The following is a 24,727-nucleotide window of genomic DNA, read 5'->3' as shown; positions in this document are numbered from 1 at the left end:
GGCTGCCAGGGAGCATTCAACTTGCAGGGAGGGATGGCAAACACCTGGCTCGGGGCATGCAGCCAACAGCCAGTAGTGTGATGGCAATGTAACCCTGGCTTGCACCTGCATCAATCCATCCCAGCAAGCAAAGGGCAGGGGGAACACTGCTGGGTGCTGGGGTCTGGAGATAGGTCAGGGCAACCCCGGCTTCATTGCCTTTCCTGTGAGCACCAACATTTGCCAGCCCGGTGGTGCATACCTACAGAGGAGGCCAAAAAAGGACTTGGGTCCTGAAAGTATGGCCCCCTAAACCCACATTTAGACCTCAGAGCAGCCTGATTTAAGTGGTGTGGGGCAGTGGTGGCTCCTGCTAAATTTGCTTGTGTCCCTACACATGGCTTTTGCTGGCTAACATTTTGGCCAAAACTATTTCCTGACTCTGAAGCCATCACAGAAGGGTATGGTTGTAGCTGTCCACGGGTCTTGTCCTTTGGCATCAGATAACTAAAAGCTAGTTTCAGCGAGCGTGTCTACATGCAGTATTGCCAACTTTCACAATTTTTGGCATTGCTCTTAAAGTCTACATTTTGGGAACGTGAAAACCATAACTCTTTCTTATATATATTTATATAAAAGAAAGAGCTATGGTTTTCACATTCCTGAAACACAGACCAACAGCCAAAATCATGCAAGTTAGCAATACTGTACATGAGATGTTTACTGTGGAGCTGACTAATTAGCTCTGCAGTAAAGTGTCACCGTCTACATGTGCGGTACTGTTAGGCCGGAGTAAGCTAATTAACTCCGCCGCAGGATAGTACTGCCAGACACAAGTACGGCGAGTTATTTACTCCACTGCATTGCATGTGTAGACGCTGCCCCAGCTGTCCTTGTGCCGCAGCCAACCCCTCCGCAACACACTGAGCTAGGTTGGAGTAGCTCCATGCTGGCAGGCTGACCCCCAGGCCCTTCGCCAACCAGGGCTGCTCCGACCTGGCTCAATGTACTGCATTCGCAGGCACATGTACAAACGTGGTACCTGGGAGCAATACAATGTGGCACGAACTACACTGGAGTTAATTTGCATTAATTGCACATCTAGATGCACCCAGTCAGTACCAATTAAATCTCATGCTTCTGGCTTCAGCCGTGTTCCTCCAGGGGTCAGGAAGGAATTTACCCCCGTGCTGCCTGCAATTGGCCCCGTGCATTTAGGAGGGCACGGCCTTCCTCTGAAACATGGATCATAGCAGGAGAGGGTGGAGCAGTGCCCAGAGGTGGCTTTCTTAGATGCCTGGTGGCTGTGTCTTCCCCTGCTCCTCGTCCAGCGGATTGTCATCCCTGGGGCCTGGAAGGAAGGGGCTCCCCTGTCTTCTGCTGGTGGCACCCAACCGTTTAGCCTTTAATGTGACTCAATTAATTGGACTCAGCAGAGTGGTAACTGGGTGCAATGTAATGGCCTGCGATGTGGAGATGTCCGGCTGCCTGATCCGATGGCTCCTTCTGTCCTGAAAGCCTAGGAAAAGGAGGCTCCATAACTTCAGGAGCATTACAAATCCCCAATTCCACTGTGTCAAGAGGAAGGATGGACCAGGGGTTACCATGGGAGGTGGGAGATGCAGAATGGATCCCCCAACTCTGCCACAGGCTGGTTTTCTTCCCGACTCCAGATTTGGAGAGCGGTATGACCCCAATAGAAAAGCAAACCCTACAGCCAGGAACCTGTGAGTTTTCTGGTACCGGCAGGAGCATCGGTGCATCCCAATCAATACCTCCCAGCCTTTGCCATGGCCAAAACCCAATTCTCCTTTCCCAAAGCCATTTGCATTTGTGAGGGGGGAAAGCATCCTTCCTGGCCCCAGCTGGTAACCACCAAAAGCCACAAGGGAGGGGAATACCAGTCGCTTTCTCCTCTGCAAGAACTAGCTTTGCACCTAGCCTGCAGACTGCTTCCACATCACTGCCACCGAGAGGTGTGCCCAACCCCCTGCTCTGGTCGACCACCCTTGCCACAAGCATCTCCATTTCAGTCTCAAAGCGACGCAGGTTCCTGGCCCTATAGCTTTGTTTGGAAGATCAGTCCAAAACATTACCTCTCAGATAAGTTTAGACATCTGAAGAATTTATTTTTAAATTACAATATTTACTCGATTCTAAGATGAGGTCTCCCCCCACATTTAACATGGAGGGAGCTCCTAGTCTTAGAATCAAGTATGAGGGCAGTAGGGGAGGGCAGGTGGCTGGAGCCACAGTTGCAGCTGCTGCCTGCCTCCCCCCATCCATCCTCCCACTGTTGCTGCACCCTGCAGAAACAGTGGAGAGCGGGGGGCAGAGGGGGCAGGGGGCAGACATGAGCAGGAGACGACCTGCTTGACCTCCCCATGCCACCTGCCCCCCTGCAGCGGTGCGGGGGTATGGACTGAAGACAACCCTCCAATCATTACAGTCTGTTCATGGAGAATGTTAACAAATTGATACATTTTCCATGTATGCAATCTAATTATTGATGGAGGTCGTCTTAAATTTGGGGTCGTCCTAGATTCGAGAACATACCGTGATCCATAGCTAGTTTGCAGCTATTTGGCCTTGTGCCTGGGGTGTGTTTTTTTCACCTTCCCTAATAGTTACCCTACATATGTTCTCATCACGAGGGATCAGGTTCCCTATCAGACTGTTTTGCTAAACTAAACAAGCCAAGCTCCTTTCATCTTGAAGAAAACGTCTCCATTCTTAGCGGCCCTTCTTTGAACTTGGTACAGTTTAAATTCATCCTTTTTTTTTTTTTTTTTGAACATTGGTGAGGTTTTTTGAACATTGGTGACTTGACCTGCATGTCGTGTGCTATATGGGGTCTTCCCGATGCCTCACACAATGGTCTTACTCCTGCCTTGTCACCACCCCGGGCAGATCTAGGATTTTGAAAAGGGGGCTGCACAAGGTGAGGTGCATCGTCACAGATAACACAACACATTTTTCTCCAGGTAAGTATAAACTAGAAGCTTTGCTAAAATGCTGGGGACCTAGGGCTGTATTATTCGATTTAAGATTGAAGCAAAAATAAATATAACTTGTGGAATGAGTTAAAACCTGTCTACAGGGCTGTGAAATAGGAGCGACATGACCACCTAATATACCCAAAAATCATGTTTGCTTTTTTTCACTTGCATTGCATTGGTGGCTCGTGGCCATCCTGTGAAGCCTTGGGTAAATTGCTCAGCCTTTCTGCACATTGTTTCCTTGCCTATAATAGCACCCTGCTTCATAGGGATGTTATATGACTTTTCTCATGGTGGAGATTATGGCACTCGGAGACTGCAGAAATGGGGCCATATAAATCCTGTAGAGAGAGCTATGGGTCCGCTGGAAAAGCCATTTAGTTTGACCTCCCGCAGGGAACTTGGCCAACTTAAAATGAGCTCCCAAAGCAGGAAGCGAACTCCATAAAGTGGGAGCAAGGTCGTACTCACTTAATCCATATGAGCAGGCTATCGGTCTCCCTTATTATTTCCCTAATTCGGGACATAGGTTGCCCTCTACTCCAAGTATGCCCCGTGGTGATCAGAGATCATGGTGCGATCTGGTTTAAGAGGTGGTTCAGATCCTGATTCATAACGGGAGCATTAGGGACCATCTTGTGCAGTCTAGCAGCCAGGACCATCGCTTTCGAAAGCCATAGCTTTGCGTTCAGTTCAGCCTGTCTGCAGAGATCCTGGGATGCTCTTTTATCTGGGACTCGTATCAGAGATCAAACGCTTTCCTCGGAGGGCAGGTAGGATCAGACACGCAGCGAAGTAAAAGTGGCACCTCCTTCCTGAAGAGCCGTGCTCCCTGTCTGCCCTAACTCTTACCTCCTGATCTTATTAGCACAAGAGTCCTTGAGTCCTTTCAGCTCAGAAGAGCTGGCACAGCTTGGCGGCCAAGCTGGGGTCTGGTTTTCCACCCTCATCTCAGCAACCAAAAGCAGCCCGATGCCATTAGCAGATCATCGTGGGCAAGGGGTCTGGGGTGTAAAAAACCCAGCTGGGTTTCCAGCTTCTGAATGGTGTTTGCAGGAATAGAAAGACTCTTGTTTGGGAAACTGGGTCCTGCTTTGACCCACAGGGACCAACTCCCAAGTTTCCACCACGTCACTTTAAGCAGGAGCCAGAGGCCGACTCACAACCTCGGGACCTTTTCCGAAGATCACCGGGTCTCCTCCCAGGCCCTGGGGGACTTCGGGGGCCCGTGGGAAGTTCTTGCCCCTTTGCCCAAGAAAGAGCCTGGTTGCTGTAGTGCTCACTAAGCAAATCTCCTTGCAGACAGACCAGAGAGATGACCTGAGAAGGTGCTTTGGCTCTGGGTTGTTTTAAAGCCACTTTTTTCCCTTACAAATTCTTGTCCTTTTTTTGTTTTATTTACAGTGCTTGGAAGATGGCAGTGCTGGAGGCAAAGGCCACCCCGGTGAGTCGGTCCTACTTCCATTTCACGTGGCTTTTGCTTTTTTATATGTTGTAAATAGACACATCCCTCCTCTGCCCACACCCTCCCTCCTGCACACCCTCTGCAGAGGCGCTCCGTAGAGATGCACAGTCGTGGGCTGCATGGAAAAGGCATCACACAACCCCAGAATATGGCTAGAGGTTGTAATCACACCGGGAGTGGGGGGCAACCTCTGTTTCACTCCAGACCCCTCGGTCCTACAGAGATGCTGGGCAATGAGATGACCTTTCAAGGAGAGCCGCAGAGATGATGGGATTCAGAGGCAGTTGATGGCTTGATCTACAGCCCACTGCGGACAACACGAATCTCCAAGGTGGGCTTGAAAGCAGGCCCTGAATAGCAAATGCACTATAGCTCACCGTTACATTGCACAATAAGAGACAGGCCCTTCCCCAAACAGTTTACAACCTAAATAGCCAAAGCATGGAGGGAACAACTTGTCCATGGACACGGTCAGAAAGAGAACCCAGGTCTTTTCTGACTGTGCCCTTCCCACTACCCCACACTGCCACTCGAATGGCTGACTAAAGGGGCATGTCAGTCTGAGATGACCCCAAGGGTGTTCATCTCCATGGAGGGGAAGTTGATTATTTGTTAACTAGGAGTACTGGTGGGGGAAGCAATGAAGTCCCTGTTGCTTTCTCTGCCACTACCACCACAAAGAGACTCAACGGGGGCTGCTGCTTTTCTGGGCACAAGAATTTCCCCTCGAGTTCGGGGGCTGCTGGCACTGGACGCCTGATCTCACTCCTGCGGACTCTTTCACTGAAGACCACCATCTGCAAGGCAGCAGCTATTGCAGCAGTTTTCAAGCTTTTGGGGCCACGCACCCTTTTACCTGCGCATCTCTGCACATTCACCAAAATCCACCATTGCTCACTGCGCATTGACCGATCAGCTCCACCGCCCTCGTTAAAATGTAGGCAAAACCCCGCGTAGCCCCAGTTTGAATACCACTGGCTGAGACAGCTGGGGCTTCACCTCCACTGCTCTAGTTATGCTGCCAAACCTTAGGCAGATACAGCTGATACTGCAGGGGGGGGAAAAGGCTTTTTTTCTGGTACAGTTCAGGCAGATTCAGAGCCAGAAATAAGCTCTATGGCAAAAGCACTTTGTCCACAATTTGAGTCTATGCAGTTGAGCTTTTATCAGCGTAGCAAGCCTATGCCCTGGAGCTTTTAGCAGCATCGTGCCCTGCTAAAATGTCTGGTGGGGAGCTGGCCTGAGAAGTAATTCAACAGATCGAAGCCTGGAGCTGAAGGGAGGATGTGACCTGAGAAGGCTGCTGGGGGCCTCAGGAAAGGCTAAAGCAGTATTAGGCAAGCCAAGGCTGCATCCCTTCAGCTGGCGGTTTGTGGCGAGTTTTAGGAAGAGAAAAGATGTGTGGGGGGGGGCACGGTTAAGCTTGGCGGCTCCAGCCCTCTGCTTTGTCAAGTGCCAGTGGAAAATAAGACTGCCTGGTACTGCTGGGGGAGACTAGCACCGTGAAGAGCGCACGGAGAGCGTGCGTGGTCTCGCAACGCTGGCCTGACAGCCATTCAGAAAGGCACGTTTCTCCGAGGAGCGAAAGCTGCTAATTGGGGATGGAATTAGCAGCGGCTTTTGGAGCTGACCTCTCCAAATGAACCCGCTAAATGGATTTCTCTCGAAGAAGCGGCGGCAGCCTCCTCCTTGTTGCGCCGGAGAATAAATTGGAGAAGGTCCTTTGTGAACGCGGGGGCTGGTGCCTGCGCGTCCTGCCTCCCGCGGGGGCTCTGTAGTGCACGCAGCAGAGTGCGGGGGACCCTCCTGGGCTCTGCTTGCTTTCTCCTATTGTACAACTGCTTTGCAAAAAAATCAAATCACTAGCTAAAGCTAAGGGAGTTCGGGGGAAGAGCAAACACACGCAAATAGGATGCACTTCCTCTGGACTCGGCCGAGGTGTTCGGGGAACGCGCTGCACTGCTGTCAGTAGATTTTGCAAAGCCACGAGGGACTGGCGAAAGCAAGTCTAAGCGCCGGCTTTGCAAAAGGAAGTCGTGTGATCCTGGCAGCTAGCGTAACTGGTTCTTTAACCTGAGAAAAAGGCCGTGGGCCATATCCTGGGGTCCTCTCAGTGCACCTTGCCTGAAGAAAAATTGAGTAAGTATTTGGCACAGAACCGTGGAGCCGGGATTTGAGCTCTGCTGCCTGCTGCTCATCTGTGAATGGGAGCTCTCATAGATTCACAGATTGTAAGGGGCTGGAAGGGACCTTGCAAGCTCATCGGGTCCAGCCCCCCTGCACTAGGCAGGAAATGGGAACTTTACCGTGGGCATCAAAGGGGCCACGGATGGGCGTGGGGCCCTGATCCTGCAAGGACTTCATAGATTTCATAGACATTAGGGCTGGAAGGGACCTCGGAAGATCATCGAGTCCAGCCCCCAGCCCAAAGGAGACTTAAGTAGGAATGCTTGAATTTTTCTCTATCCTCTGCCTTATATTTGCTCTGGGACCTTGGACAGATCCTTTCCCTCCCGTAGCTCAGTTTCCCCTTTATAAAATAGGGGTGCCGTCTCTCATGCAAGCTGCGAGCAGCAGTGCCGGTGGGGCTTTCTGAAGATGCCACGTGCATGATATAGCATCTTAGAGGTTAATGGAAGAGGGGAGAAGAGACCCTGGGTCACACCACATCTGAGGATTGCGGAAAGGTTTGTGCTCTGACGAAAGGCAGGGGAGGAGGAACTGGACGCTGCAGGGGTAGGGGGTAGTTTTGGGAAGAGCAGGAGTCTGAAGTCCACAAGGAAGGCAGACCCCTTGATATTTGCAATGGGAGCAGGGTGGTAGGAGGCAGGAGACCTGAAATGAAGGAGGGAGTTCAGAGCAAGAGGCCACGAATTAGGAACCATGTGCTTTGTCCTGGTTTTGCCCGTGGCATCACACGTCTGTGGCTCAGTTTCCCCTGCTGTGCAGTGGAGGACAGACTCTACCGTGGGAAGGAGAGCATGCTGCCTAGGGACACTCGTTACTGCCACAGCGCCTCCGGCTCCTGGCTCTGTCCTACGGCCCCAGGGCAGTGCAATCGGGGGTTAGGAGGAGACAACAGCGCGTTTCTCGGGGCTGTGCATTCCTCCTTCCTTATGTCTGCCTAGTAGGAGCCGGGCATGCCGGCAAGCACATCAGATCACGGCTAGTACTGAGCTGTCAGAGGAGGCCAGGCCCTTCGTCTCCTGTTGTCTCCTAAGGAGGAAGATGCTCCCGACCGCACCCAACGGCAAGGAAGCAGCAGAGAGAGAACCGCTCTCCTGCACATCTCTGCAACCTCCTTCCCAGCCAGGCAAATCCCGCCTCACCAGGACCTCCGCCGGGGCTCTCTGCTTCACAGATGAGGCATAGAGAGGATTAAGTGACTGGACCAAGGCTGCGCGGCAAGTCATTGGCAGGAAACTCCCTGATCCGCACCCACACCCGCACACAAGCCTCAAGCCATCTGCCGTAGCATTTCTCATCGCCCCAGTAAGCTCCACCGCTTCTTCCTGTGCTGCAGCACCGAGGCAGAGGGGCGCCAGGCCGGGTCTGCAGACACAGCCTGGCCTCTCTGCTGTGCTGTGACAGCAGGCGGAGGCTCCCCAGGCACTACAAGGCCCCTCAACAGCTGGAGGGAAGCTGTTGGGTGTGCAAGAGATTTCTTGGGACAACGAACAACAGAGCAGGAACCGGAGTGAAGGAGACAGGCTAAAAACCAAGGGAAGACACCAAGCAGAGGGCTCCAGCTGGCACCTCCTGCTCCACAGAGGCACCTAGGGAGTCACTGGATGCCACCCAGTGAAACCCACTGAGATGTGCAGATGAGGGGCAGGAAGACAGCCCCACACTCAGGATCTCCTGCAAACACAGCTCCCACTGATGCCACCCAAATACCCAAAAGGATCTGAGCCAACCTGACCACATCCTGGAGGTCTCACCCTTCCTCAAGGAGCTCCCTACTCCCTAGCCCACCTCACTATGCCCATGCCCAGGCTTGCCCTTGGGAAGGGAGACGGCCTCATGTGCAAAACCCAGCCAGAAGGAAGCCGGAGCATGTCAGAGCCGGGGTGATGGCGATAAGTTGAAGGCAAGAGCGGTGCAAATCTAAAGTGAATAAGAACGAGAGGCAGATAACCTTGGATTTGCCTACCCTCTCCCCGTCTCGCTGTGCATGGAGAGCCAGCCCTGGACCCCGAGCCGCCGGAGCGCTAATTGTCTATCGAGCGAGCGGAGTGGGAGAAGGAGATTATGACACGCAGGCGACTGGGGCAAGGAGTCAGCGCGGGCTGGGAGGTTGATAAGCATTTTGATTGATGCTGTGTAAGGGGCTGCGAGGCAGACGGCAAGCAAGGACTGTCCTCGCGTGGCCGCTCCAGCCCTGCCCTTGCAGTCCTCTCCGGCGCTCTCAAGGTCAGGCCTGCACACACGCTGCCTTGTGAGAGGGAAGCCGGTTCGGGATCTGGATCGGGGCCGGGGAGCCCGCTGAGAGGGGATTCTCTGCCCAGTTGGAGAAGGTGCCCTCGTCCCTAGGAAGGTCGTAAGCTGTCCTTTGCTTTGTGGCTGCTGGAGGGTGCATCTCAGCTGTGCCTCTGTACAAAGCAAAGAAAGAAAGCAGCCGGGGCTGGAGGCTCTTTATGCAGCACGGTCAGCAGGCAGCACGGAGATGAAAAGTCCAAGCTCTGCTTCTCTCCTGCTGGCCCTTGCCCCTTCCCGCTCCGTGTCAGAGCCCGTCTGGCATCCCAGTGCCTCTGGCTCCTGCCCGCTCATCTTGTGGAGAGGAGGAGGTGGGGGCAGAAATGCAAGCCGTTTGAATCGTCGTCCCGTCCTCCGGCCTCTCTTTGTCCACCCTGACCTCTTCGAGTTAGCGCCAAGCAAGAGGCCGAGTTTTCAGCTGCCCCGTTAACATGCGAAGCAGCTAATTAGGCCCTGTCCTGCTGGGCTGAGTGAAGTGATTTGGTTTCCCTCCAGCCGGGCAAGATAACGAAGCGTTGGATGCACCTCTCATCTGGGAGGTTGAAAGCCTGGTTGGACTGGGGCCCGGCATCCAGGCTTTTTTAGCTGTGGATATGGAGTCTGTTTGCCTGGCCAGCCTGGAGCAGAGCGCCAAGCTGTGCGGTGCAGGAGTCTTGCGTTCCCCTGAGAGCGCGTGTGTAAAACACGCTAGGTACGGCAGCATGCAGATGTGTTGTTCTGGGGGAAACGCATGTCCTTACAGTCTGACAAGCAGGTGGCCAAGCCCCTGACACCCATCATTAAGGTCCTGCCAAGGCTGGGGGGGGAAGGACAGAGCTTTTGCTCATGCCTGTTTTCCCAGGTTCACTTTTGACCCAGTCTCCACCGCAAGGGGGTCTGATTCCCCACCAGCAGCTCCCTGCCAGGAGCAAAATGCTGGCAGTCGAAGTGCACTCGGGGGGCTGCCTGCCATAGCGTTCCCAAGCCAGGCTGAATTCAAAGGTCCCGACTCAGAGATGTGCACCAAGGAGGGCAAGGCCCCCAAATGCTTTTAAACCACAGTTTATCCCTCCCTTATTCCAAACCCAGTTCTGCCCCTGCCCGGTCCTCAGCACAAAGTAGAGCAGCCTTGGGGCTGCTGTAAGTTGAGGTGGGTTTCAGCAGGCCCCTGTGAGTTGTTCTGCTGGCCCAGAGTGCCTGGAGCCCAAAAGGCTTTAGCCCTACCCCATTGCCAGCACATCCCAGCAAGCCCTGTGCTGGGGTCCGCATAGGACGTGCATTTGTTCAGCACGCGTAGGATGTTCCTGTATAGCAGGGGTGCTCCAGCCCCAGCCTGTGGGCCAGCTGCAACCCAGGGAGCCATATCCTCCAGCCCACCGGGCTTCCCGCAGATTTGGGAATTTGGTGGCAGGAGAGCAGCGGCAATTAGCACTGTCACTGCTCCCCCACCACCAAATTTCCATGCACCATATCAGGCCCAGGAATGGGATCTGGCCTGTGGACCAGCCTGCCATTGCTCATCTGGTTGAAAAGGTTGGTCACCCCTGCCCATACAGCAACACAGAGACTGCAGCGAAAGCTAAGGTTGGGACTATAACCATGTTGAGAGAGCTCCATGTCCTACACCTGGCCTCAGACAGTGTCACGGGCCTCTGTGGCCTGCGTGTTAAGCAAAAGGCTAGAAGAAGCTTGGAGGAGCTCCATTAGTGCAATGAGTTTAGAGGACTCAGGGAGCAGGTGCAGTTGGGTCTCAGAGGGTGCAATACATGACGGGCTGTGAAGAAGTTGAACCCATCTGGGCAGATAAAAGCCACCCCCTTCTGACCACATGCCCCTATTAGAGCTGTGATGGGAGATCGGCACAGACCTCTAGTCCTGTCCTGGTTTTACATCCTTGGCTTGAGTGGGTGTCTGTGCAGACTGCCAACTCCACTCCAACCCATTGCAGCTCTAGCTAAGCCACCTCGTTGAGCCAAGGGAGCAATTCTAGCAAGTGCAGCCCAGAAAGGGACCGTGCCAGCATCAGAAACAGGCTAGCACCCCAACCAGTCCATAGACAGGGCAAGGGTCCCATCAGTGCTTTATTCCATGGGTACACCAGCCATAATGTTACGCTCTGTCCCAGCCCCCTCGCTCCACTCCTCATTCCTTCGGGCCCAACATCTGTCCAGCTCAGACTGACGCTCCTTCCCCGACCCCAGCCACCGAGCAGACAGGGCACGGAGACACCCCAGTGAGCCCAGCCAGAATCGAACCCAGGTGTCCCGATTCCCACTGCTCGTACCCGGCACATTGAACACGTGGATTATCCGCCTTATGGTGCCGGCTTTGCCGCAGCTTGGAAACAGAGAGCGGCTGTTCCCTTGCACCTGCAGTTGTAACCTAGCAAGGACCCCTCTGGCTGCTGTTTTTTGGGTGATGCCTTCACCCATTCGCTGCTTCGGGATCCGATCTTACCCCCAGTAAATCTAACAGGGAATTGTGTCATTGGTTTCAATGGAAATAGGACCAGATCCAGAAGCCCTTTTTTGGAGGGACACCTGCGCTTTAGTGCAACAAAGGACAGAAATGTTTCCAGGGGCAGGAAACCCATTTCAAATTGGGGTAAGATCTCAGATCATTAAGAAGCTTCCTGAGCAGACTTAAAAATGACAGATAAAGACATGGTAATAGGAGGGGCAGAGCAGGGAGTTGCTCAAAAGCCAGTCCCACGGTCTCCAGAGGCCTCACCCCAGAAACAAGCAGCTCGGTAAAGAAATGGAATCAAATTCCCAGGACAGGCTGTGCACGAGAACGTAGGAAATAAGTGCTTCACGGTCACTGTTAACACGGGCTGGCTAATTGGGGTGGGAGTTAAACTGCACCCAGCTGAGGAGTCCAGCAATGCAGATGCTGTGTGCTGGGGGGTGGGTGTGCATGCACACATGGGCGCACGCGCTACACACACAAGGCCTGGTCTAAGAAAGGACCTTAGAGTCACTGGTTACTCTAAGTTAATGTAACCTGCTGCAGTGGCACGTCAGGAAAGGCATCAAGGCTCCCTGGCAGCCCAACCAAGGCAGAGCGCTGGGAGAAGAAGTGACTTTGGTGTCATTCCCAATGTCGGTGCTGTCCTTCCCTCCTAGGTCCACGTCTACGACCCTTATGATGACTATTACCAGACGGTGCCCCTGGATTCCCACCAGGCGATGTACATCAGATCTGGGTATTATGGCCACCAGTACGGCGGTATGTATGCTTCAGCACAGCTTTCTCCCCCTGGCTTTGATCATTAGGGGTCCAGATTTTGTGGGGGGATGGGCTTTGGCTACTGGGCAAGACTTAGGAGGCTGGACTTTACATGGAGGATGTGGAACAGATCCCAGACACCCTTGCTGTCCGTCTGCTACATGATCCAATTCCCATCTCTAGAAGGCAGTGTTGCTGCATCCAACTGAGGGATGATTTTGCTCACTTTTCCCGGAGCCGAGAGGATGCTCAATTCACTCTGGAGTGAAAGGGACTTGATTTTTGCAACAAGGTTGAATTCAGTCCCCGGCTGAGCTTACCCAGGAAAAGAGAAAAGATCACGTTGTTATGTGATACCCTTGCAGATACCATGATAAAAAGGATTAGGTTATACAGAATCCACATCCCTCTTATTTGGAGAAAAGCGAGAAATCAGCAAGAGCGTTGCTCCCAAGTGTATGTCACTGCTGCAGCCCTCTGGCACTTTCTGGTGGTATTTACCTGCACAAGTCATTTGAAAAGCATAATATTCCCTTTTCACCTGTTCCTGCATTGTAAGGGATTGGGGCCTTTTATGGAATTGGATGGTTGCTGTGTTGACACGTCCTGGACTGGACTTTTGGGAGATGGGCAACCAGATGGCCCCTTGTGGTGTTAATGCCACTTTATACATGATTTTTTATATGGCCTTTATATGCCTTTGCAGATTAAGGCATCTAATATGTGGCGAGGTGCCTAAATATTAAGAGTGAACCTAGAGAGACCGACAGCTGTCAAGCCCAAAACTGGTTCTTCATGCCATAAGAGGTAGTAAGAGTGCAGGGTTACCCCTCGCTAACCCATCCCCTGTCCTAGAAGGAAGGGAAGAGGCATTTGCTCCACATAATCTGACCAGCTCTTAGCAGGTGCCTGCAGAGGCGCTGCTTTGCAATGCAGACAGATGCCTGGTTGAGGCTGGGCTGAGACCCAGCCAACTCGCTGCATACAGGCCACTGGATGGGCAAGCAGCTGAGTGACCAGGAGCTTAGGAACCGAGGTCATGAGAGGGGTCTGTGGCTAGCAACCAGAGGCCAGGGATGGGAGGAGGCATCTCCCTGTCCTGGTCCAGCCTTGCCGTGCATCTAACAAGAGCCAAAGCCCCTTGGTGCTCTGTGCTCAGCTCAGCTGGTCGCATCCCTGATGGTGGGGTGACATCTGGCGGCACCGTTTCGGAACTGCAGCTGATGGCAACTCAGCGCCAGGCTGTGGCGATTCGGCCTGTGCATGGCCAAATCTATCCCGACCTGCCCCGGCGCTTGTTGGGGGTCAGCACATGTGCAAACATGGCTCTTGCATCCCTGTGGGACGGAGTAGGAGACAGGGTCTGCACTGAGACACTGCAGAGGAAGGCAAAAACCCCCACAGTCTGTACCAACATGACAATAGGGGAACATTCATTCCTGACCCCAAATGTGGCATCGGTCTGACCCTGAGTGGAGGGGCAAGACCCTCTAGCCAGGAGCCTCCGGGTTTGGTCCCAGCAGGAGCATTGGCACAGCCTGGCCTGCCTGCAGCCAACACCCAGTGCTTCCAAGGAAGGTTTAAAAGCATCCTAACATGCGGCAGACAAGGGGATGGGAGCAACCAGCAAAGCCCTGGGCATGGCCCAATCCCCATAGTAAAACATGGGCATCGCTACACCTAGTGTCTGTCCAACCTCTTCTTGAGCACCCCCAGCGATGGAGAGCCCGCACCTTCCCTGGACGTCTATTCCACTGCCTCCCTATTCTTGCAGCAAAGTATTGCCAGGTATCCAACCTGCACTTCCTTTGCTACAACTTCAAGCCCAGAGCTCACCGGCTTTGCCTCGCATGAGGCTGTGCAAGCTCATTGCCGAGAGCTCTGGTTCCCCCTGCACCCGCGGCTCGGGTACACGGCGCCTTTGTGCGATTTCACAGATGGTTGGACCCAAGGCCTGGCTCAGCAGAGCTGAATTCTTCTTGGCTAATGGGCCCTATTGAGGCACTTTGGAAGAAGGCCCCAGATTCCCCGTTATTAACCTGCACGCATAAAGCCATTTTCGCAAAAGCCATGCAGGGCAACGTCTCCTGAGGGAGAGACATAAGTGTCTCTTCCCTCCTATTAGCCTGCTTATAAATGTTCCTACAGCCAGAGCACTGTGGCTTCGGTTCCTAGAGAGCCAAAGCTTCCCCTTGGCCTAGCCTGGAGAGGCCATGATGTAGCTACAGTCTGGACCTGGGTTATAATCCTGGTTTACCATTCAACCATGGCCAACCTTGGTAAAGTCACTTCGCGTTTCTGTACCCATCGGACCAGATCACACTAGATCCCTTCTAGTCTTAAAAAAGGTATCACGGAGACAGGCCCCCCCCATAGAAAAATGTGTCCTAACACCACATGGGTGAGATGGTTGTGTACCTGCCTAGGTCTGGTCTATGCGGGCGCGTCTACACGTCGTCATGCTTTAGTTACATGCTTTCATGTAGCTGCCCGTCCTGCTCCGTGCACGCAGTGCATGGGTAGATTTTGCTGCTACATCGCCATAGTGGTGCACTGTACCCAGGGAGTGCGCCTCTCCGGTGACGTGCCTGCATTGCCCTATGTCTGCATTGCTGTGCGTCTATGCTGCCGTAGCATGCAGTACGGTGATGTAGCGCGTTGTTATGTCACCGCAGGGTGACGTCAATGCACCCCACTCCAGTCATCTACCAGCACAGCAGCGCGGACAAAAGCCCCGGCATGGGAACAGTGCGACCAGCCAAGAGCGCTCTCACCGACATGGATGATTTCCCTTGCTGTCCCATACAACACCAGTTACATGGCGTAGGGCACACTGGATGCAGTCATTACTAAACCACTCAATAAGTTTGTCCAGAAAAGCATGGTCAGATTGATGCAGACCAGGGGGGGATGCCTTCCTCTGTAGCAGGGACCATGCCTTCTTCCTGGGATATCTTAAGTTTATAGTATCAACCTTTTGCACAAGCAGGATGTCGGCAACTGTATTTCCCCCATTTTACCTGTGGCAGGTTTGGGTGCAATGTCTCGTGTTGTGCTAGGGTTGATAGTACATTTACTAAGAAGATAGATTATGGATGCCTCTAGGATGGTTTGGATAGGGGTGATCCTGCCGGTCCTCTGGGCAGGAACCTCCCTGCTCTAAGGGGTTTGTTGCTCTCGCTATGTGGCCACAAAGCTGAAGGAGAGACAAAGCCTCACCACCACTGCTTTTTTGGGACCAGCGCGGTGCTGCCTAACAGCCCTGAGTACCGCACACAGCAACAGCCAAGCGCGCAGTGCCCCGGGCAGAGTTCCCAGCCCCCAATACAGGGATCCAGTGCAGAGACCCGGCCTTTCTGGACCCCCCTGCTCCCAGGTTGCCAGCTCCTGGAAGCAGTTGACCAACCAAGCCTCAAAAAAGCCACCAAAGACCATCCAAGAGTAGGTCAAGAAGGTCACCAGTCAGACAGGGGTCTTCATAGGAGCCCCCAGAAAGCCACTGTCTAGCAGAGAAGCCAAGTTGCCCGCTCTGCCCAAGCACGTTGAGAGCCTAAGAGCATCTCCCAGGAACTGAGAGCTGGAGGGACCCCGGGCCGTTCGGAGGCAGAGCTCCCCCTGGGTTGGGCTGGGGGCTCCCTCCTCTCCCAGGCTGGAGGTGAAGGAGGGATCTTCCCCAGGCCACTGTCCTCCCTGCTCATCCTGCATCTCTGTGTTTATGCCCCTCAGCGCCCGGCGTGACTCACGTGATCGTCCGCGAGGACCCCTACCGCGTGTCGGGAGACCACATGGCTTTGGGGCTGCTGGCCGGGGCTGCCACGGGGGCTGCCCTGGGCTCCTTCATGTGGATGCCGTGCTGGTTCTGAGCGAAGGCTCTCCCACCTTCTGCGCGGGACCGGGGCTCTCTCCAGGAGGCTGGCGGGGCGCTGCCTGTAACGTAGATCCCTGTAAGGCTCCCTTCTCCCCCCGAGTAACTCTGCTGCACTTTGCTTGCCGTTCCCGACTAGGTACGTTGGCAACATAAATTGTCCTTCGCCTCCCAGGCCAGCGATCGTTTCGTTCCCCCAGCACACGTGACACGGCAGAGTCCAGGTGTCCCCAGCCCAGGCTGACCAAGGCAGGCTCTTCCCATCCATACTCTTCTCCCAGGGAAGTAGCGTGGTCTCTTGTGCTTCCCAGCCTTTCCGTCTCCCCCAAAAGCGACAGCCCCTGCCTCTCCTCCATCCTTCAGACCTTGGGCTTTCCCTTCCTGCCCCCAAGGGGATTGAAGCAGAGATGGGGTTGCATCTTCAGCAGGTCAGCTCTGTGGGAGGCAGTGGGGCAGTGACCGAGGGTCCAGCCTTGCTCAGCCCATTGGGTCCCAGACCTCTGCATTACATGCCGGCACTCACGAAGTAGCAAGCGCTCCCTCTGGATCGGATGCAAGCAACGTCCTGCATCAGTCCGAGTAGGAAGCCACGGCTCCATGCCCAGAGCTTGAGCCTTCGCTTGTGGATGCAACACGGGTCCCGTCTCACCAGGCGGGGGGTGCCGGGTGCTTGGTTGTACGCGCTGTGCCTCTAGCTAGTCTGGTTCACAGAGAGCGGAGAGCAGAAGCCTTTGGCGTGTGTCACGTAACATGCAACGCAGCCAAATCCTTCTGTGCCTCACATTACCAGGGACATGTGTGCAACATGTATTGCATACCCCTTGCATCAAACCTGTTTAAAAAAAAAAAGTGACCTGCAGTAGGACGGAGGCCCCCCTGCCCTTCCTCGGTGCTGAAGCCCAGGGCTTGGCCTGCTGGTTAGCCTTCAGCCCTTACAGCACAGGACTCCCAAGCCTCATCAGGTGCTCCCTGAGCATCTGGGGATAGCAAATGCTGTTCTGCCTTGTGGTAGACCCCAGAGGGCTGGAAGGGGACTCTTCCCATCCAGGCCCCTTCTCTGCCAGCAGCAAGGTCCTTGCAAGGAGAAAGACTAGGGAAAGGTGCAGGCTCCTGCCACTCTGCAGCTTCACAGGCCAGTGACCCCTATTCAGGTGCCACCAAGGCTTTGTCCCACTGTGGCCCTTCCTTAGAGGAGCCGCCTGTTACAATCAGGGCCACTACTTGGGTGAGGGTGGCTTGCAGGCACCAGCCTCTTTGATGGAAATGGGGGTTGAAGGACATTGAGGTGGCAGCAGGGAGCAGGCGGCAGTCAAGGTTGCCCGTGCCTCCTCCACCCGTGCACTTGGGTGGCCTTGCAGTAAGAGGGGACCTCATGTCAGCTCCTTCGTGAGGATCGCCCATGGGTATAAGAGGACCCCAGGGTGGAAGCACGCTACCCCGCAGTAGAGCAGGGGTGTGAGAGTGAGTGTGAGACATCACAGATTGGTGTGCGTGTGTGTATAGAGACTACGAGAGAAAGAGATCACAGACTGTTTAACCAGCACAATATCATTGTTTTCGGACAGTCGGCAGTATAGCTCGCATGATAGAGGTCTTGGCATCCGGGCCAAAGACAGCACAAAAGGGGCATGGTGTGCTTGAGGAAGGGTATCTGACCATGTAGAAACACCCACTCCACGCATGGGCAAAGAGGGCACAGCAAAGGCCGTAAGGCCACCTGGACTTGGTCACTCCTGTGCTTCTCCTGAACGGTTTCCTGCCGCAGCTTTTTGTTGAGGATTTCCCAAGATTAAAAAGACAAAGTGTTTAAAGAGGGCAAGGCAAGGCTAGACTGACTTGGTGTCCAGCCCTCCTTTACTTTCCGTGTGCTCTGACAAAGCTGCATTTTCCGTGGTTCTCAAGGACAGCGCAAGAAGACTGCCCACCGTCCGCTCCTCGCCCCCGCTGCTTTCCCTCGGCCTCCCACATTTCCCCAAGCTCTTCTTCCCTTGCCAGCTGCTCCCAGCCCACTCTTCACCCACTCGGTCCCAGTCTCCTCCACTGCTGCTCCCCATCCTGCGCCCCCTCCATCACTGCTTCTTGCCGCTCATCTTCTCGCTGTCCTTGGCTTCCGCCTGCCTCACCAGCAACAGCTTCATTGCACCTCACACTGGCATCTGCCCAAGCCTCAGGCCCCTCAAAGCCTTTCTCTGCCAGCACATCTGCCCCACTGCACCTTTTCCACCCAGACGTGAGGACGTTCAGGTTCAGTGGCGGCAGGATTTTTTTTCTGTTTTACATGAGGAGCCCGTGTCTTTTGCAAACTTCTTATTCCAAGTAGACTCCCAAATGCAGCCCCAGAAAAGCATGAGCATCCCCAAGCGTGACCCAAAACGATTATAATGGAAGGAGTCAGGCTTCCTAATGGGGGGTAGAGGGGGAAGGGGGCTTACTCTGCTTCTCCTGTTACCTGGCTTCTCCCCTTTTGCTGCCTGAGCAGATGAGCACTTCCACGCTGTAGCGCTCAACTCTGCAGAGCTGAGGGCCTGATGCAGACCCTCGGTGTGTGGGAGGAGCGGAGGAGGAAGAGGGTGCAGAGTGAGTAGGGGGGGCTGGCAGGATGCCTTCCCTGTGCCCCCAGCCTGGAGGAGGGGGCACCCAGGGAGGGACCACAGCTCACCCGCCATCACTTTGCATTTCAAGAGGCAGGTGCACGCTGCACAATGGCAGAGGTGGGAGCTAGAAGGCCTGACACCACGTACTTTCCTCCATCTCTTACCCCCTCTGTGGGCAGGAAGAGGAGGTGGTTACACCCCTTGGGTTTTCCAGGACCCCGCTGCAATCCAGTAGCAAGCCTTTGCCCCAAGAGCCTCTGGTGCATTGTACAGCACTGCATCGCAACTGCCTTCTGCTTGTGTCTCCGGCACCTCTGATGCTGTTTCTCTAGAGCTCCAGACCTTAATCCCAGCCACTAATGATCCCTCCTACAATTGCACCTCGCGTGATCTCCCGCTCCATCAGGGCTGATACACCCTGACTCTGGGCATCGCCCCAAGGGCGCTTATTAGCACAGGCCCAGCCCCCCTTGGAGTTATTTCTTTTGTCAGCTCCTACAAGGCTATCAGGGATCATCTGGGCTGGATGTCTGCCACCCCGGTGAAAAGACACCTGGGCTGGATATCCAGTCTGTCACCCCAGTAGCAGCTCCGGGGACTTCAGAGCAGCCCTTCTGGGTTTGCAAGACCTTCTCTCTCTCTGTGGGGGAAAGAGGCATCTCCCAGCAGCAACACACTGTAGCATTCAACTGGTGGTAGGTCTTTTCCCAAAAGAGGGTGGATGGCACAGTTTACACGTTTCAGCAAGTGATTTCCTTATGTGCAAGTCAGGCAGGTAAGCCTACACCAGCAGACAGGGTTAGAGTGAGGAGAAGCAGTCTTAGCCATTGCAAGCTCATTTTAGGAGAGACAGAGGCACGTACCACGGTGGCGCAGGAACGCCGGCAGCGTTACGGACTTAAGTGAACATCACACCTCCTTGTCTGTGGCTAAGAGCCTAGATCAGGGGTGGGCAATTATTTTGAATGGAGGGCCGCTTACTGAGTTTTGGCAAGCCATCGAGGGCCACATGACAGGCAGCCAGGGGCAGATAAATACTAATTTTCTAAATTTTTTAGGGGCCCCGCAGGTTGGATAGAGTGGCCTGGTGAGCCGCATCTGGCCCCCGGGCTGCATTTTGCCCACCCCTGGCCTAGATGATTGAAGGCGTGCCTGCCCACAGGGGGTTGGTAGAGCAAAGGACAAGGTTCATTTCTACTGCGACCTGCGCAGTTTGGGAGGGGAGGAAAAGGAGGACAGACTTTCCCCTTCTCCTCCAGACCAGGGTCCGGGGGGAGCCGACATCGGCACCCCAAGATCTCTGGGCTCCCAGAGGCTGGCTGGCTGGCTGGGGCATGGTCAGGGCCAAGGACCCCACCACGGACGTGGCATCGGGGGCTGAGGAAGGAGCAGCCAGTACCTGCGAGCATCACGTAAAATGAGCCCCGGTGCAGCAACGCCCTGTCTGCCTCGACCCTGAGCAAGGCCGATGCTCCCGAGCCTCTGGGGGCGTCTCAAGCTCTTTACCCCACCCTCAAGAGGCACAAAGGCCCTAAAACATATAGACCGCAGCCTCTTCAAGTCAGTTTGACTCTGGGAGAGCTACAGATTGTGGGGGACACCTACCAGCGACTCGGACCGACTGAAACAGGAGTTTTGCTTGCTCTCTCCCACCTTTCTGTTTGCTGTTGCTAGGAAATTTAGCCAGCCTTTCTGTCCAGCTGTATCTTGACCCACTTCGGTTCAGTTCTCATGGGTACAGTCGCTTTCCTTAATAGGAGATCGTAGCATCCTTAATGCCAAGATACTGGTGTTTTCTTGCCACGTCCTTTTCTCTCTTTTTTTTCTTTTGTGTGTGTGCGCATGTGTCTCGCAGGGCAGAGTTCTGCTGCATTGCCGTCGCTGTAAATTCACTAAATTTGTGTATATTTTGGAGAACAAAGGCTATTTAAAAAAAAAAAAAAATCTAATAAAAGGTGACTCTTCGCTAAGTGTTGTGGAGCGTGTGGCTTCTTTTTCCTGTGTCGGGTCGGAGCGAGCACGGCGCCATTGGGAGTTTCCAGCGAGAAGTGTGAATTCAAGATTAGATTCAAGATTCAACACAGACTCGTCGTCTAGGCAAGGAGATCTTGGGACACACTTCTTCCCCGCCGCAGCGTGGTTCTTAGCTGAACACCAGGTTAATGGAGTTGCTTATTGCCTTGAGCCTCTCAGACTCAACCTTCTTGGGCGCTATTTCCACCAACTAGTTACCGATGCAAACAGACGTTGGAAGCTCTGTAGGGAGCAGGGTAACGGCACGGCCTGAGTCCAGCTGCTCAGGATGAGCTGATAAAGGATGCCGTTCTGCGGGGTGGAAGGTGTTGAAGCTACTGGTAGAGCACTTTGAAGACTCCTCCAAGACTCTGGAGAGGAGGAAACACACAGCTGCCTCCTTAGAGACCCACCAATACCCGCTTGTGGTGAACGGGCCAAATCCCTACCTGTCCTGAGCACAGCATGGTGCTTCAATGAGTGTCCAGCCTCCCTCCCCGGAGACGGCACCATCTGCAATTCATGACTGCAACAGAGCTCCGCTCCGCTGCCCCTAGCTTCCATCCAGGACCTGCCGTATCCTCAATCCTGTCCAGGCAGCCCTACCCCAATCCTGCCCTTATATTGCAGGTGAAGTCACAGATTCATAGATGTAGGGTGGGAAGGGACCTCAACAGATCATCGAGTCCGACCCCCTGCCTGGGCAGGAAAGAGTGCTGGGTCTAGATGCCCCCAGCCAGATGCCTATCTAACCTCCTCTTGAAGACCCCCAAGGTAGGGGAGAGCACCACCTCCCTTGGGAGCCCGTTCCAAATTTTGGCCACCCTAGGGGCCAAATGACTAACTCTAGTGGTCAATGACTAACTCTGCTAGCTCTTGCAAGAGCTCCGGTTGTCCACATGAACAGAAGAGCCTGCCACTTTGCTCCACTTCCTCACCCATCAGCTGAAGGGTGAGGGCAAAGAAGTCACAGGCTCTCAACCCGGGGTCATGAACAAGGGGCAAAGGTTGTGATCCCTCTGGACTTTCCCACATTGCTCAACCAGGGTATCAGAGAGTAGGCTTAGAAGGTAAGAAAAACTCAACACACCTTTCAAGTGTGCTTCTCAGCCCTAGGGCAGTGGGTCTCCACCTTTCCAGCCTCAAGGACCCCCTAGAAAATGCCAGATCTCACTTGTTTTTTGATGACAGAAAAATAAGAGTGCAATTCATATTGCAAGGCCTTTATTCTGTGGCTGTAGGAGACAGGACTAGGTGCGATGGCCTCAAGCTGCAGCGGAGGAAATTTAGGTGGGAGATGAGGAACTTTCTGACTACGAGGGTGATCAAGCCCTGGACCAGCACTGGATTCTGGAGTCTCCATCCCTGGAAACTTTCAAGAGCAGATTAGACAGACGCTTGGCTGGGATGGTTTATAGTCAAGGATGAGCCTGCCCTGAGCAGGGGGCTGGACTCGATGACCTTGCTCATGAGGTCCCTTCCAGCCCAACTTGCCCATGTTCCTAAGTGCAACTGCACTAGCAAAACCAAGTCATGGACAGAATAAGCCACTGTGCAGGATCACCCAAGAAGCCTGTTGGCGGGGAGACCCCAGGAGCACAGACTCGTTGGGCACTAGACGGGACCTACACCCACCAGTGTCAGTCCAGTGGTTGCCACCTCTGGGCCCCATAACAACCATCCGACACATGGTCGGAGCTACTGGGTCCAGATGGAAATCCTCCTGGCTGCCCTGGATAAGCCTGATGCCTCATTTCTGAGAAAGTTCAGGGAAGTCACCGCCGGGCTTCCTGGAAAGTTTGGCTTCATCAGAGATGCCAGCTTGGAGCCCAGCGGCAGGAAGGAGGATGGAGTTGTCTCCCCTCGCCCATGAATCACAGGCTCAAGGAGAGCACTAGGGTTTGGTGGCTTCTTGCTCTTAAATATTTAAGTGGGTGAAGCCAGATGTGTGCAGAACCAGCTGCTGGCCAGCCACGTGAGCTGGCTGGTTTCTCCTTAAGACCCCAAGTGAGGGGGGGAAGTGGCGTTTTTCATTCCCCCCAGCCCCGGGCCCCTTGCACGGGTGGTCCTCATGGCTTTGCCTCTCGGTTCGCTCCGTGCTTTTCCCCAGCAAGGCAGAAGCCTGGGAAAAGCGAAGGAGGACTGAAAGGCAGAGGAGGGGGAAACCCTGCCTGCACCGCAGCCCTGAGAAGTTTCGTAGTTGTTCAGGGCTGGACGGGACCTTACAGATCATCAGGTCCAGCCCCCCTGCGCTTGGGCAGGAAAGTGCTGCAACCCAGAGCCCACGTCTTACCCTCTCAGGTCTTACTCAGAGCTTTGGAAAATCAGGAGGGAGTAAAGCAGACGCGTGGGGCTGATTCCCTGCTCAGCTGCGTGCCGCCCTCTCCACTGCGGAGGAAGACCACCATTATCATCATCCTCTTTAAGATGACCGTCTTGCTGATTGCTTCCTTTCCAAACCAAGGAGAGGACAGAGGGTGCAGGAGGGAGAGGAAGAGCCCCCATTTCATAGCCTGGAAGTGCTGGTGGCCACAACAGGCCAGTGGGAGAGCCAGGGGCCGGGGTCATGAAGGCCTGGTCTGGACAGAGGGTAAACCTACCCATAAGTTAGGAAACCAAATGGCAAGCCAGGCTGTGCTGCATGAGGGCGGGTTACAGCTCTGTTGCCAGCCATGGATGGCACCAGGGCAGCTCCCCAGTCTAGATAAGTCTTGAGATCAATCAGAGCTGGGCACGGGACTAAGCAACGGAGCTTGCAATTTAAAGGCTGGGGCAGGAAAGGGCCAGAGGCAGTGACGCGGTACTCGGAGATGCACAATTAATTCCCCACGTGCCCCAAACCAAGTGAAACGAGTCAGACTTTTCAACGGTCGTTGAACACCAGCCAATCTGGGCTATTTTGGAGGAGAGCCGGGCTGGCCTTCAACAGCCCCAGACCCTTCCTGAGAAAGCCTCACCAGCGGTCCTTGGTTATAGGTCAAGAGGCCATTTGACAACATCATCATCACCCGTTTGCAAAGAGTGGGAGAAAATCATAGGAAAGGGAAACAGCGAGGAAAACAGACAGCAAAGCTGCCGGCACTTGTACGGACCCCGGTCGACAGGAGGCATTGAGTTGAGACCAAGATTGCAACCAAACACGAGACTCAGCACCCTTGAGAGGGTAGAGCAAGGAAAGAGAAGCCAGCTCTGTTAAGGCCAAACTGATTAAAAGCAAACCCCCCCCCCAATAACCCAGAAAAACCTTAACACCTCCCCTCCGCATCCATGCAGACTGACAGCAACTCGATACCTGCCCACGGCACACTGCAGCCACAGGCCTCAGCGAGAGATGAGAAGGAAACAGAGCAAGTCCTCACCAGCCAGGAAATAAAGGCATGTTCCCACCAGCCGGTCCTTGTGAAATGACCACTTAAAGCCATTCGCTTCTGCCAGATTTAAAGGGTCACCCCCCCACCCCAAGCCATCCTGGGTAAAAAGGCACACACAACCTGAATAAGAAAGCGTTGAAGGAGGCGATTCCTTGATGGCCAAACCTGTGTTGGCATGGGCTAGAGCCAGCTGATATGTCTTGAATGAAAAGGGGCTTGTTTCAGGTATCCAGGGTGCAGCCGTATTGGTCTGGAGGAAAAAGCAATCGGGACTCATTGATTCCCAGACTGATTCCTAGATTGCAAGGCCGGAAGGGATCTTGGAAGATCATCGGGTCCAGCCCCCTGCACCAGGCAGGAAAGACAACTGGGGTCGTGGTAGCTTGCAATTAAAGACTTTTTTTTTTTTTTGCAAAAATCTAGTTGGTCTAATAAAGGATATCTCCTCTACCACGAGTCCAAGGGGCCTGTTTGATATTTTCAAATAAAAAATAGGCTTTTACAATGTTCTTGGAGCTGGCTGGCTCCTCCCGGCCGGAGGTGACCTGAGTTGCTGTTTCGAGTGGGTACAGCCTCAGCCCTCCACCCCGAGTCCATGGGGAGAAGGGGTTTGGGGCCTCCCCTTGTGAGGGATGTGACAGAACGAGCCCTGAGGATGCCTGCCGACTGGGGCAGAAGTTGCCTGTTCGGTGCGGGGCAGCTGGGTTGAATCCCCGACCCACAACGGTGCTGAGCACAAGAAAGCATCACCCCAGCCG

General features: G+C 54.2%; 1 protein-coding gene across 2 annotated transcripts in view; it reads left to right on the top strand.

The window, feature by feature from the left end:
• PLEKHB1 (pleckstrin homology domain containing B1) overlaps positions 1-20,555 on the top strand; it is a 32,476-nt gene extending 11,921 nt beyond the window's left edge. For both annotated transcript variants that reach the window (XM_019488346.2, XM_006259158.4), the window contains exons 5-7: positions 4,383-4,422; positions 12,024-12,126; positions 15,853-20,555. In XM_019488346.2, coding sequence (XP_019343891.1) covers positions 4,383-4,422; positions 12,024-12,126; positions 15,853-15,989 — 280 coding nt within the window. In that variant the 3' untranslated portion in view covers positions 15,990-20,555. The remainder of the gene's footprint in view (positions 1-4,382; positions 4,423-12,023; positions 12,127-15,852) is intronic.
• The last annotated feature ends 4,172 nt before the right edge of the window (positions 20,556-24,727 follow it).

The sequence above is a fragment of the Alligator mississippiensis genome, chromosome 1, assembly GCF_030867095.1.
Source record: "Alligator mississippiensis isolate rAllMis1 chromosome 1, rAllMis1, whole genome shotgun sequence".
Taxonomy (NCBI): Eukaryota; Metazoa; Chordata; order Crocodylia; family Alligatoridae; genus Alligator; species Alligator mississippiensis.
Note: the sequence above shows the minus strand (reverse complement) of the source record. Positions and strands in the feature narration are given on the sequence as shown.